The 12,698-nt window shown below is 44.7% G+C and overlaps 1 protein-coding gene across 1 annotated transcript; it reads right to left on the reverse strand.

Annotated features, from left to right (window-relative positions):
* Positions 1-1,824: 1,824 nt before the first annotated feature.
* On the reverse strand, positions 1,825-6,776 carry LOC131135914 (uromodulin). Its single transcript, XM_058082338.1, has 9 exons — positions 6,654-6,776; positions 6,446-6,538; positions 4,951-5,742; positions 4,032-4,610; positions 3,743-3,951; positions 3,341-3,492; positions 2,567-2,809; positions 2,342-2,501; positions 1,825-2,243 (listed from the first exon to the last, which is right to left on the reverse strand). Exons 1-9 carry the CDS (start codon positions 6,769-6,771, stop codon positions 2,133-2,135), a joined length of 2,457 nt encoding a protein of 818 aa, XP_057938321.1. The 5' UTR covers positions 6,772-6,776; the 3' UTR covers positions 1,825-2,132.
* Between the last annotated feature and the right edge of the window lie 5,922 nt (positions 6,777-12,698).

The raw sequence follows: 12,698 nt of genomic DNA on the forward strand, positions 1-12,698 counted from the left end.
GGGGCGGCAGTCCTCCATCTGTTCGTCCTATGCCGCCTTCCCCAGGGCCTCAGTACAAGTCTTTCAACATACACCCCCGGGAGCATCGGAGGCGCTCTTCAGGCTGCGCCAGGGATGGCGCAGCGTCTCCCATTACACAATCGAGCCACTCACCACCATCGCACCGTGAGACAAACCCATGCTGTTGGGTGGTAGCCGTCTCACGCCCGTGGAGAGGAGTCGCTGCCACCAGCGGCGCCTCTGCCTGTACTGCTGCCAGGCGGACCATTCCATCGACACCAGTGGACCAGCTTAAGGACTGGCAGTAAGGACATAGAAATTGTGCCGTTTATTGACTCTGGAGCGGACGGTTGTTTCATTGATGAAACTTGTATTAGACGCTTAGACATTCCTGTCACTCAATTACACACCCCCAAGGTAGTTCGCTCCCTCAATGGGCACCCCCTAGCGAACATCACCCTCCAAACTGACTTTCTCTCCCTCGGCTTGGCGGGTGACCACCTTGAGTCCACATAGTTCTTTGTTATTCCCGCTCTTTCTGAACCTACCTTGATCTCTGGAAGGTTTTTAGCAAGGATATCGTGCGCTCACGATTTACTGGCAATTTCAGTTGGGTTGCAGGACATTTAAAGAGGCTCATATCCACTAAGGATCCGTTTCAGTGGACCCCAGATGCTGATTACACGTTCGAGAGACAGTCTTGTACTTGTGGTTCCGCCCTACGACCCCTGCACCTCCTTCTCACTCCACCTGACCCAAGCTGAGCAGAATTACAACATTGGCAACAAGGAGTTATTGGCTGTCGTCTTGCTGTCGCACTGGCTTGAAGGCTCGGCGGTCCCATTCGTTGTCCATACTGATCACAAGAACCTGGCTTACCTCCATTCCGCACAGAAGCTGAATCCTAGACAGACAACTGGGCTCTCTTCCTTGCCTGTTTTAACTTCATTCTGACCTTTCGCCCTGGTTCTCAGAACAGTAAGCCCGATGCTCTTTCCAGACTTGATTCCCCACCTTCTGAAGAGGCCCCCCTGGGAACCATTCTGCTCCGGTACCGTATTCTAGGGACCCTGCAGTGGGACCCTGCTGAGGATATCAAGGACTCCACTCCCCCTGATAACTGCCCAGCTGGTCGTCTCTTCGTGGTTCCCGGACTGCGCTCCGATGTTCTGCGCTGGACACATGATTCTAGGATTGCATGCCATCCAGGAGTGTCCCGCACTGTCTTCCTCCTCTCCCAACGGTTCTGGTGGCCCTCCCTTCATTCAGATACTAAGGAGTTTGTGGGCGCCTGCTCCATTTGTGCCCGGAACAAACCGTCCCATCAGGCTCCGGCAGGGCTCCTCTGCCCAGTGCCCATTCCCCCTTGCCCGTGGTCCCATGTGTCACTGGACTTTGTCATAGGCTTCCCTCCGTCCAATGGCAACATGGTGATTCTGACGATGGACAGTCATGATTTTATATCAATTATACGTTTTTCTTGTACAGTTATAACTTTTTTTTACAAAGTTATTCTCTTAATATTTTGACTTGAATGATATTTTTAGAATAAAAAACAACAGAGGACACCAGTCCATCCAGAGTTTGGGTTTTTGTGTTCTTCAGTGATTGCTCATGGTAAGACAAGCTAATTTCACAGGTCATGGCTTTTAGACCTCTGGTTTAGAGGATCAAAAATACATTGTTGGGCTTTTCTAATGAATGCATCCATTAGTCATGTTTTTTCCCTCCAGTACTCTGTCTAAAAGTGTATTTTCATAGAAATAAAGGCAAACAAGCAGAACGTTTTCATCTTGAATGCTTTTATTATTATTTTGTGTTTGTTTAATCATCCATCAACTTTGATACCATTAATTAGCGAAAGTAATACTAATGTTATGTACATTATTACTGGATGTTTACTGGATATTACTGAATTACTGGAAGACATTTGTTGTTATTTACATTTTGTCCACACATAATCGATCCGTGGCTCAGATCAATAAAGATGACATGAAAGTTATGTTTTTCTTTATTTGGGTCATTTATTTAAAAATGACATTTTGTCACACTTTTTATGTTGTTGTAAAGGTTAACAGCCGTGTGAGGTTGGGGGGATGACAACTTAGGAAAGGTTTAAACCTCAGAAAGGTTTAAAAACCACTGCCTTCCTGAGAGACATACTTCCAAGTGATTGGTCCGATGGTGAGTGGCATGATTGGAGTAGACTTTGACACGGAGCGTTGTGCTCTCCTTGAGCAGGACTACACGGTGGCAAACGACAAGCTAACATTACAACCAAGCGCACCAATGACAGACATAGCATTGTTATTCATCTAACAGAATGCAGTATGCGACTCACCGGAATGCAAGAGTACCTCCTGCGGTCACACAGGCTGAGGCCGCAGTGGAGGTAAACATCTCGGTATTCTCCCTGAAGAAGGAAGAACAGGGCGGAGAAACGAGCTCGGAGGGATGAGCCGCTCTCAACCACAGACACTTGTTGGCGGTCAGTGGGACATCTAGTAAAGACGATGGTTAGCAGGCAGCTTGTTGTCATATTCACCCCAACTGAGCATAGACATACTTGTTCTGGATGAGGGAGTATCGTTCAGGATTATTCGGGTTGGATGAGTGAGAGGCGAAGCAGTCCTCCAAGACAACTGCCAAACTGGGATCTGTCTTGTCCACAGAGACCCCCACATATAATGGTGAGCCCACTGGAAGGACCACCGCACCTGCCCCATAAGGATCTGTGTAGTCAGAGTTCCGGAACAGGACCATGGCGGCTCTAGCTTTGGCACCTGAGCCGACAACAGCCCCTTCCGTCCTGTCAATAAAAGACACATATACACAAAGTCATCACACAGCGACTTAACACTCAAAAGGTACCAAGGAAATATACATTATGTTTAGCAATAGGAGTTGGAAACAACAAACAGCAGCTATTTTAACATCTACCCATAACGCAGTTCATTGGAGGACAAGCAACACACTGTATGGATGGTGCTGCAATGCAGCCTCTGTCCGCCAGAGGGAGCCTTGTGCAGAAAACCCAGAGAGAGGCTGACATCATTGCAGCGTCTCAATGAATGTGTTGCTCATATGCAATGCCTTTATAGTTTTTCATTTATACTCGTATTGGTACATGTGTGGTGAATATTTCTGTGGTACACTTTTGGAGTGCAATGCTTCTGTGTGATGAGTGTTGTTCTCAGTACGTAAGTAAATTCATGACAAAAAACAACTTGCAAAGCAGCAGCATCCAGGTGAAACTGCTAAATCTGTATTTCCAGCTTCTTTTTTCCATTCAAGAAGTGGAAAAAATTCCATCAATACCACTTATGAAGGTAGTACTCACACCAGGAATGGTCTGACGGCCACGTTCAGTCTGCTGTCTGCGTTTAGGGGATAGACGCATGAGAAAGGAAGACCCACAGGGACAGAGAAGGAAGTGTTGCTTGCTGGATAAAGGAATAAGCTGTTGGAGTAGACGGCATGTGTGCTGTTGGTCTGAAAGACAAATAGTCATCATATGAAACATTTACATTTCATTGAAATGCAGCCTTCACTGATGATGGTGGATTTCTGTTTATGAGGAATTATCAAATGTCAAGCCTTACATCTTAAAAATGAGTATACGTGGCACCGACAGGAGAAATATGAAATACTACTACTAAATGTCCAATGTTATTGTTTGCCTCGGACATGAAATCAAAATGCCAACAGTACTTGTGTGTCAAGGAGCTCAGGTTGTTTTTACCGTCAGGATGTTTCCACAGGCATTTGCCCGAGTGTCAGCTTCGTACCACACCATATCACCTTGCACCCTGACCAAGGAACAGTTGTGGACCGCCAGGTTGCCAGTGAGTGGGTCATAACCAGCGTTTGTTGTAACAACTGAATTCACGGCCACTTGGATTTTGTCCGAGCCACAAATAAGGCGAGATGGCCTGAGTGAAGAATCCGACGCTAAAGAAAATATAATGGGGGCGTTCATTTCCTTTCCTTTATGGCATATGTCCAAGTAGTATTAAATACGTGAAACTCACCTTCACAAACCACGCCGGCATCCTCATTGTGGTTACAGTTGTGGGATCCGATCCCTTGGTGCGCGCACTCACTGAGCTTCGATTCGTTGCCTGTGCATCGGACATTGTCCAACCAAATGGGTCCTCTGCCCGGTCCAAAGTGGGCACTGTGCGGGGCCGACAGGGCCCTGCCACATCCCAACTGTCTACACACCACCTGAGCATGCTTCAGGTCCCAGATATCGTCACACACTGTTCCCCACTGTCCACGGTGGAAGATTTCCACTCTTCCGGCACAGCTGCTCCCTCCGTTAGCAAGACGGACCTCGCCCTCGTTTACTGAGGGGGGTGTTGTTGTTGAGTGGCGATGGGTCGTGTCCATGGTTTGCTTGGTTGTTCTTGGAGGAGTTGGAGCTCCAGACGTTTCCATGGCGGCGGTTGTTCTTGGACGAGTTGGAGCTCCAGTCGTTGTTCTTGGACGAGTTGGAGCTCCAGTTGTTGTTCTTGGACGAGTTGGAGCTCCAGTCGTTTCCAGGGCGGCGGTTGTCGCCATTGAGGTTTGTTCCGGTCCAGGTGTAAAAGAATCTGTTTCTTGTACCTCTGTGCACAAAAAATATATTTAGTTAGAAGTTTAATATTTGTGTCAACAAGTGATGTGATGCCATGTGATCATAAAGGCTGCCTTATGCTTCTACGTAGCCCCTCCCCTTCGATGCCATTGTCAACGCTGAAGTTGGGTGTTGGAGTTGAGGGTGTACAGTTGAGTTAACATAACATCAGCCAGCTGTTATTATTTGCATAAAAATGTATGTAGGATTTTTGTTTAGGTGGATGACACGATGCGTGGGTGGGTTTGGAGGGGGAGGAGCGAGCCGACACAGAAGCATAAACCAGGTTGATTGGTCATGTATTTGTTTCGGTGTCTCAGATAGAACAATACCTGCACAGTATGCGTAATGACACACAGAAGGCCCGACCAGTCTGTAGACGTAATAGCTGGAACCTGCTCTGGAGCACTGCTTGACGTGGATGCGTATTGAAGCTTGGACACTGCAGCACTCATTTCCCCAAGTATTGCATATCGAGCGACTTACAATTCCATTGGACTGAGTGGGATGGGGTTCATTTAGTGTCATGGTAATATGGGTTCCACATTTGAATCCATGAACACATCCCTCGGGAATACGTGCACTGTTTTCTCCCAGGAACAGACGATACCAGCCTTGCCACTCCACATTTTTGTCACACTTTACATCAGATGGTACAAATCCCTTTTTTGTGGAACGCCACGCATCATTCAGGACAGTGTAGCTGTCACAGGGGTCGCCACAGCTGGTCTCGTTATTCCCAACGCAGTCCATGCCTGCTGGGCACATAGTGTCTCCACAACGGAACTGCACTGATGGTGAAGAAATGGCGGATCTGGAGAGTGAAGCGGGGGTCAGGCATTCATAGGAGCCAGGTGTGTTCTGGCAAATCCAAGGTGCCGTGCAAGGCGGGTGGGGGAGGGCGCATTCGTCAACGTCCACACAGCCGCTGTCAGGTGCCCACTGATAACCTTGGCTACAGCATGAACCGTCGCTGCAGGTGAAGGGGTTGTAACAGGCGACACCATCACCCACTAAGCCATCTTTGCAGACACATGACAATCTGCTGAAGGAGTCGACTCCTTCCTGTGACTCCTTGCATGTTGCATCATCATGGCACGCGTCACAGCTGGAAACAACTGACCCTAAAACAATACATCATTGTTCATTACATGCAGTTTGTAGTTTTAAGCAGGCTCACACTGAATCTGTCGCGGCTCCGGAAACATTTGGCAAGATTGAAATCCCTGTAGTAGGCTCACACTAGCTCCGTGTGGTGCAGCTTAGTCTCCGACGGAAAGAATCCTTTTGGGGTCTGACATTTTTTTTCAGACGCCGGAGCACTCTGTGGTCTAACTGTAGGACCTCGCCGTTGCGTCTGCTGTAGTCAGCCAGACTGGATCGGACCCGGAACGGATTCAGTGTGAGCTTATGTCTTGTTTGTTTACCACAACAATTAATAAAACTGATTAAATGAAATATCAGTCAGTCGTCATTAAAAACTTTGAAAAATCTGGCCTAAAATTTCAAGCAAAAATTTCAAGTTGATGAAAAACTCCCAACCTTTATTTTCCGTGTATGTATTAGCGATTCCGCACTGGCGACCCCACATGACAATTTTTGTCATTTGAGTTTACGGTTCCTTGTATCATACATTTGTCTCACCAAGACCAGTGCTGAAAACTTATTTTACTGATTGAACCTTCACCTGATGTACATTTTGATGACCTCAGACAGAAATGATTTCTCCATACTGTGTATTATTTCTTAGGGAGTTATTGACAAGAATGTTGGGTTGAAAGTCAAAGCGACAGTCCATCATAGCATATCTGAGAGTCAAAAACATACCAGATGCTCTTGAAATGAGCTGCAAGAGCAGAAGCAGTACCATCCCTCTGGGGATTCCCATCTTGGAGCACAGGTAGGTAGAGTAGAATTCAACTGAGAAAAAAAAGGCACTTTAGAAGCTCCAACCATCACATCAACGTTACGCTGGATTGCATCATGCTTTTGCTGTGCGCTTCCTAAAACCAGACCCTGATGCCGACCTCCCTACCTTGACTTGGCACCCAGTCCAGGAGCTGGTCCCGATGTGAAGTCCAGACAGAGTGGCAGAGTTTATATAGGGCACGTTTGTGATGCAAATGGTCACGCCAAGCATTTATCACGCACATGAATGTCGACATGACAGCTCTCCTTGTCTTTAAAGGTGACATATCCATTGAAATATTTCCTGGAAATAATACTCCAGCAAACAAAGGCCAGTCAGCTCCGGAGGATCAAACGAAATCAATGAATTCAACTTCACGTAATCACTCCAATGTGTCATTAGTTCAATAAAGTAACAATTGAAGGCATACATACAGTATAGACACTGTATGAAGATATTTATAAATATATGGGATTATGACAATAAATAAGAGACATTTTGCAGAAAACCGGGAAAAATAATGGACAGTAAGCTACCTTTCGTTGGACATTAAAGGAAATAGGGTAGATGTTTCTGACAATGGGGGACATTTTCTGAGAAATTAGGGAAAATCTGGGATTTTTGGTGTGTGTGTGTGTGTGTGTGTGTGTGTGTGTGCGCGTGAGTGTGCGTGTTCAGTTTTTTCCCACTGGCATTTCCATCACAACTTTTTCAACAGTAAAACATAACATGTTTTCATAACATAAATGAAATATTGCATTACTATTAGTGATGTCAGGTAATTATCGGCCCGATATATCGGTTGATATCAGTGAAGGATTTTTTTTCCTGATCATGAAAAGCGATATTAAAGAAATGCAGTATACAACACATACGTGTCCATTCCAACACAGGAGATACATGTATGTCATGTTAGACAGACAGTTGGACAACGCTGCCAAAAAAGCTAACATCAGACATCCCAAATTATGACAATATATTATAATATGAGTGGTTAATATGGCGTCAAACGTTGACAACAGTTGACCATCATATCCTGTTGGGAAGGCTGGGACACCAAGTCGGTCTGTCGGGGTCAGTCCTTGGTTGGTCTGCCTCACATCTGTCTGGTCATACTTTTAGCATCACAGTGAACCAAGTAGAGTCTGGCTCAACAAAACTGCTGTGTGGAGTCCCCCAGGGTTCTGTTCTGGGGCCTGCACTGTTTATGCTGTATTTGCTTCCTTTGGGAACGATCATTCAATTGTTCCGTGATGTTTCTTATAATTTATATGCTGATGACATCCAGCTTTACTACTCCTTCAGAGCCATCTGAGTTTCTGCTTAGTAGAAATCAGGAACTGGTTGAGTGCTAACTCCCTGCAGCGAAACATAAATGAAACAGAAACTCTGATTCTTGCCACTGATGACTCAATCCCAGGAATTAAGCAATACTTGGGTGACTTGGGCCAGTCATCCAAGACATCCCTAAGAAATTTGGGATTATGCTTGACAAGGATATGTCACTAAAGCAGCACTACAAACAGCTGATGAGAAATTGCTTCTTTCAACTAAGAAAAATCTCCAAAGTCAGGAATATGGCATCGTATGATGATTTGGAGCTAATCATTCATGCCTTTGTGTCTTCACTATTGCAATAGTCGTTTCTCGCCTACAATTGGTGCAAAATTCTGCAGCAAGGATTCTGACTCGCACAAATAGGAGGACACATATATCGCCTATTTTAAAAACTCTCCATTGGCTGCCAGTCTCCTATCGGAAAGATTTTAACATTTTGGTCCTCACTTTTAGAGCACTGCATGATCAGGCTCCTTGTTATATTAGTGACCTGATCCTGCCCTACACCCCCGCTCCACCACTCAGGTCTGTGGACCAGAACCTACTGACGTTATTCCAGTCAAATAATTACACATCATACACAACAACTGAAGAAATTGCATTCCATGACATAACGGCGTGTTTTAATAAGGTGTTTTCTTCAACAGAGACATGAACTCCCTCTGAAAACATGCGGTGCAAGTCAAGTCAATGACTGACTTGCTGCTTTGTTCTCATACCGTATAATATTTGCAATGTTTTATTCCAATCAATGAGAGTTACGTAATACTTGAGTGGCCTTGCTTCTTTTCCATCATCTTAAGTGTTTGATCCTGTCACAGACAAGAAAGGCACATCATGACAAATGAAGTCCAGGACTATTGACGTGCTTTCATTCAGTTCTTACCGTATATCTGACACTCCTTTAATCTGCTAATATTTCTATTTCCCTGAACTTATACTGTTACTTACACTTTTTCCACACACTGAAAAATGAATACATAGATACCACGTTCATATTTTGTAATGATGTCGATGTGTGAAAGAGTCATATATGTTTCTAGAAAAATCTGCATCTCAGCTTTGAAATATATGTGGAAAAGCCTACTTTTACTGTGTGTTTCTTTTACATTTTTGTAATATTTCAACTTTCGTTTTAAGTCCTTTTTTTTTTAAATATTCCAGTAATATTTTTAGTTTATTCGCATATATACTAGCGGCTAGCTACTAGCTGGCTAGCTACTCGCTGGCTAGCTACTAGCGACTAGCCACTAGCCGTCCACAGCACATCAGAATATTGGAGATGCTGCCACTGCTAGCTGGCTAGCTACTAGCGGCTAGCTACAAGCTGGCTATCTACTAGCGGCTAGCTACAAGCTGGCGAGCTACTAGCCGTCCGCAGCACATCAGAATATTGAAGCTGCCACTGCTTGGAAAAGTGGGTGTAGCGTTTATTTCAATGTTGCTACGTGAAATTAATGCGCCCAGAAAGGAAGTTCCGCTACTGTAGGACATGTGTGTTCTAAAGATATAAAAACAGAATAAAGAGAGGCAGCTCATTACTGCACCTAATGGACACACTTATTCCGCCTACAAAGCCCGCTATTAAAACACTTCCAAGAAAGTTTGATGGTTTTATATACATCCTGCAACCATGTAGTAACAGGTCCACCCATGACATTGTGTAATACTGCGTTTTGGTCCTTTTAAGCATCAGGATTGGGGGCAAAAATGTGACCCTCGTGAGGAAAAGCGGTAGAAAATGAATGAATGAATGAATGAATGTTTAGAAGTGCTGTTTTCTTCAGTTTCCCCTTTTGTATGAAAAGAAAATTGTTATGATGCAAAAAGACAAATTCCAAAGGAAGAAGGTTGAAAAACTGTTGATTCCAAAAAGGCAAAAGGGCCAAGGGGCCATGCTTGATAAGTTTTGGAATGTAAGCAATGTTTTGGGGGGGAAATATTCCTGCTAAAGTTGCACCGTTGTGTATCATGTCCCCAATTTTACCAAGCGTAAGAGGGTTAACGCCGTGCGTATGTTTAGCTTTTTCTTGGGCTTTTTACTGCTTTTGGGCATCTCAGGGATTACATCACATGCAGCTGAGTGGCCTATGAAAAACCATGAAAACCAGAATGGCCTTGACAGGACGTAAAAACAAGACATGGCCTGCGAAAACAGGACAGTTTAACAGTAAGTGTCTAGCTAAAATGCTCAGGCCGGAACACTGGAATGTTTATTTTCCGTTTAATGAAAAATGGAGTTGTGTGCTCTCTATAAATGTACAGTACAGTTAGGACTGCTTTAGTCATCAATCCCATCCGTAGACAGTACTATTGCAAATACAAGGCATTACATCACATATACTGTAAAAAAAGAGTTCTAGCATCTGAATGGTCCGTGAGTTATTTGTTATTAGGTGCTATTATCATGACAGCCTCCAACACTTACAATGGTGGAACAGAGATTACTTTGCGTACTTTCAGTGTTACATAATGCTCATTTAGTGGAATAAAACCTTGCAAATATTAGATTAGAACAAAGTGCCAAGTCAACCATTGACACGTTTGGAGACAGGTGCATAGGATAGGACAATAGTGAAATTAAAGATTGACGTCTGTAGCTTGAATAGGTGGCATGTTAATGCATTCATCAGCCCCCCCATGAGCCAAAGGACGTTTTTCAGATTTTTTCCAGGTCGCCAGCTGTAGAAAAATTGTGTTTTTTCCAGTGGCTGAAAGGCGCTTTTCCAGCAGGGGCAGTGGACCAAACCCGCCAGGCATTCATCAGTTTTTCTGATAACAGAACCTAAATCAGTGATTCCCAGCCACTGTGCCGTGCTGCTGGAAATGATCCAGTTTCACTATAGTTGGTCTGAAAATAATGATATAGTTCCTCCAAATCATGTATCATTGTTCATCTGTCTATGCCAGCGGTTGATAGTGACTATATATTGTACTGTACATTGTCAGTGGTACAGGACTGGTAGGAGTAGCAGATACTGGCACACAAGTCTACAGTGCCCTCTCGCTGTCAGTGTGGGAAAAAAGCACCACTGCCAGTCAAAAGTTTTAAAACACACCAATCTGTCTGGAGGAAGAAGGTACACATTTATATGTTAAGATGGTTTGTTGCTCTTCCATGGGTGACTCCCTCCGCTGCTTTAATGCAGACAGAGGAGGTAGTTGGTCCTCCGGAACTTGGACAACTTGGACAACTCGCCAAGGTTTGATCAACCTCCATTTCTGCAGAACAGCTTTAAATTGTTGGCCCGTTTTGTGGTCCCTGAAACAGGCCTTATTTGATAATTGTGAAATACACATTTTTCAGTTTTGATAACCTTATCTTTTTTAACCTCTGGTACTTTGTTACAATTAAAGAAATTACAATAAATAACTGGGGAAACCTGTAGTGTATGTAAGTCGCTCCCGAGTACAAGTGACAGGACCAACCAAACTATGAAAAAAACAGGCTTATTGTCCGGAAAATATGGTATTTAAGCTAGTATCTGTCCCACTTGATCTTCCATAGCTGACCCGCCTTTATTTGTTGAAGTACTATTTGGAGGCAATATTTCAGTGAATATGCTGTCATGTGTGTGATAAATGTTTGGCTGTGCCAACTTAGCCTGTACAAATTCTCCCACTCTGTATGGACGTGAAACATCGGGACCAGCTCCTGGACCGTGTGGCAGGTCAAGGTAACAAGGTAGGCATGACGATATGTTTTTCGGAAGAACAAAGCTAAGGCGTGATGCACATCAAGTGTAAGTCTGATGTGGTGTGTGGGCTTCTAAAGTGCATGTTTTTTCTTGGTAGAGTTTCACATTTGCTCCAATATGGTGGTGCCCAGAGAGACGTTATTGCTTCTGCTTTTGCAGCTCATTGCAAAAGCATCAGGTATGTGTTTTTATAGTCATATACGCCATGACAGACCATCAGCTTGACTTTCAACTCAATTTTCCTGTCATTGACTCCCATAATAAATAATTTACAGTCAGTAGAAATCCTTTCTTTCAGAGATGATGAAGTCAGGTGAAGGTGAAATGAATAGAGCACTGGTCTTTGTCACAAAAAACAAGTAACTGAACACTCAAATTGATAAAAGTGTGAAGTTAATTATCACAGACGATAGTTCTTTGTTATTGGCAGACAGAGGCCGATTGCAGCACCATCCATACAGTATGTGTTGCTTGTCCTCCAATGAACTGCATTATGGGTAGATGTTAAAATAGCTGCTGTTTGTTATTTCCAACTCAGGCTCAGGTGCCAAAGCTAGAGTCAGGCCAAACGGTTCGCGGTTTCGGCGGTTGCCAAGGCAAAAACTCTGTGTAGGAGGAATTCGGTGAGGCCATGGAGCACGACTTTCGATCAGCCCCGAAGAGGTTCTGGCAGAATTCCTCAAGGCTCTGGATGTTGAGGGACCGTCTTGGCTAGTACATCTTTCAACATTGCGTGGAAGTCAGGAACAGTACCTTTGGATTGGCAGACCGGGGTGGTGGTCCCCCTTTTTAAGAAGGGTGACTGGAGGGTGTGTTCCAACTAAATGGGGATCACATTCCTCACCTCCCTGGAAAAGTCTATTCCAGGGTGCTGGAGAGAAGGGTGCGACCTTTGGTCGAACCTTTGCTACAAGAGGTCCAATGCAGTTTTCATCCTGGTCGCAGAACACTGGACCAGCTCTACACCCTTACGAGGGTGCTTGAGGGTGCATGGGAGTTTGCCCAACCAGTCTACATGTGCTTTGTAGACCTGGAAAAGGCATTTGACCGTGTCCCTCGTGGCATCCTTTGGGGGGTGCTTCGGGAGTACGGGATTGGTGGCGCGCTACTACGTGCTATCCGGTCCTTGTACAAA

The sequence above is a fragment of the Doryrhamphus excisus genome, chromosome 1, assembly GCF_030265055.1.
Source record: "Doryrhamphus excisus isolate RoL2022-K1 chromosome 1, RoL_Dexc_1.0, whole genome shotgun sequence".
NCBI lineage: Eukaryota > Metazoa > Chordata > Actinopteri > Syngnathiformes > Syngnathidae > Doryrhamphus > Doryrhamphus excisus.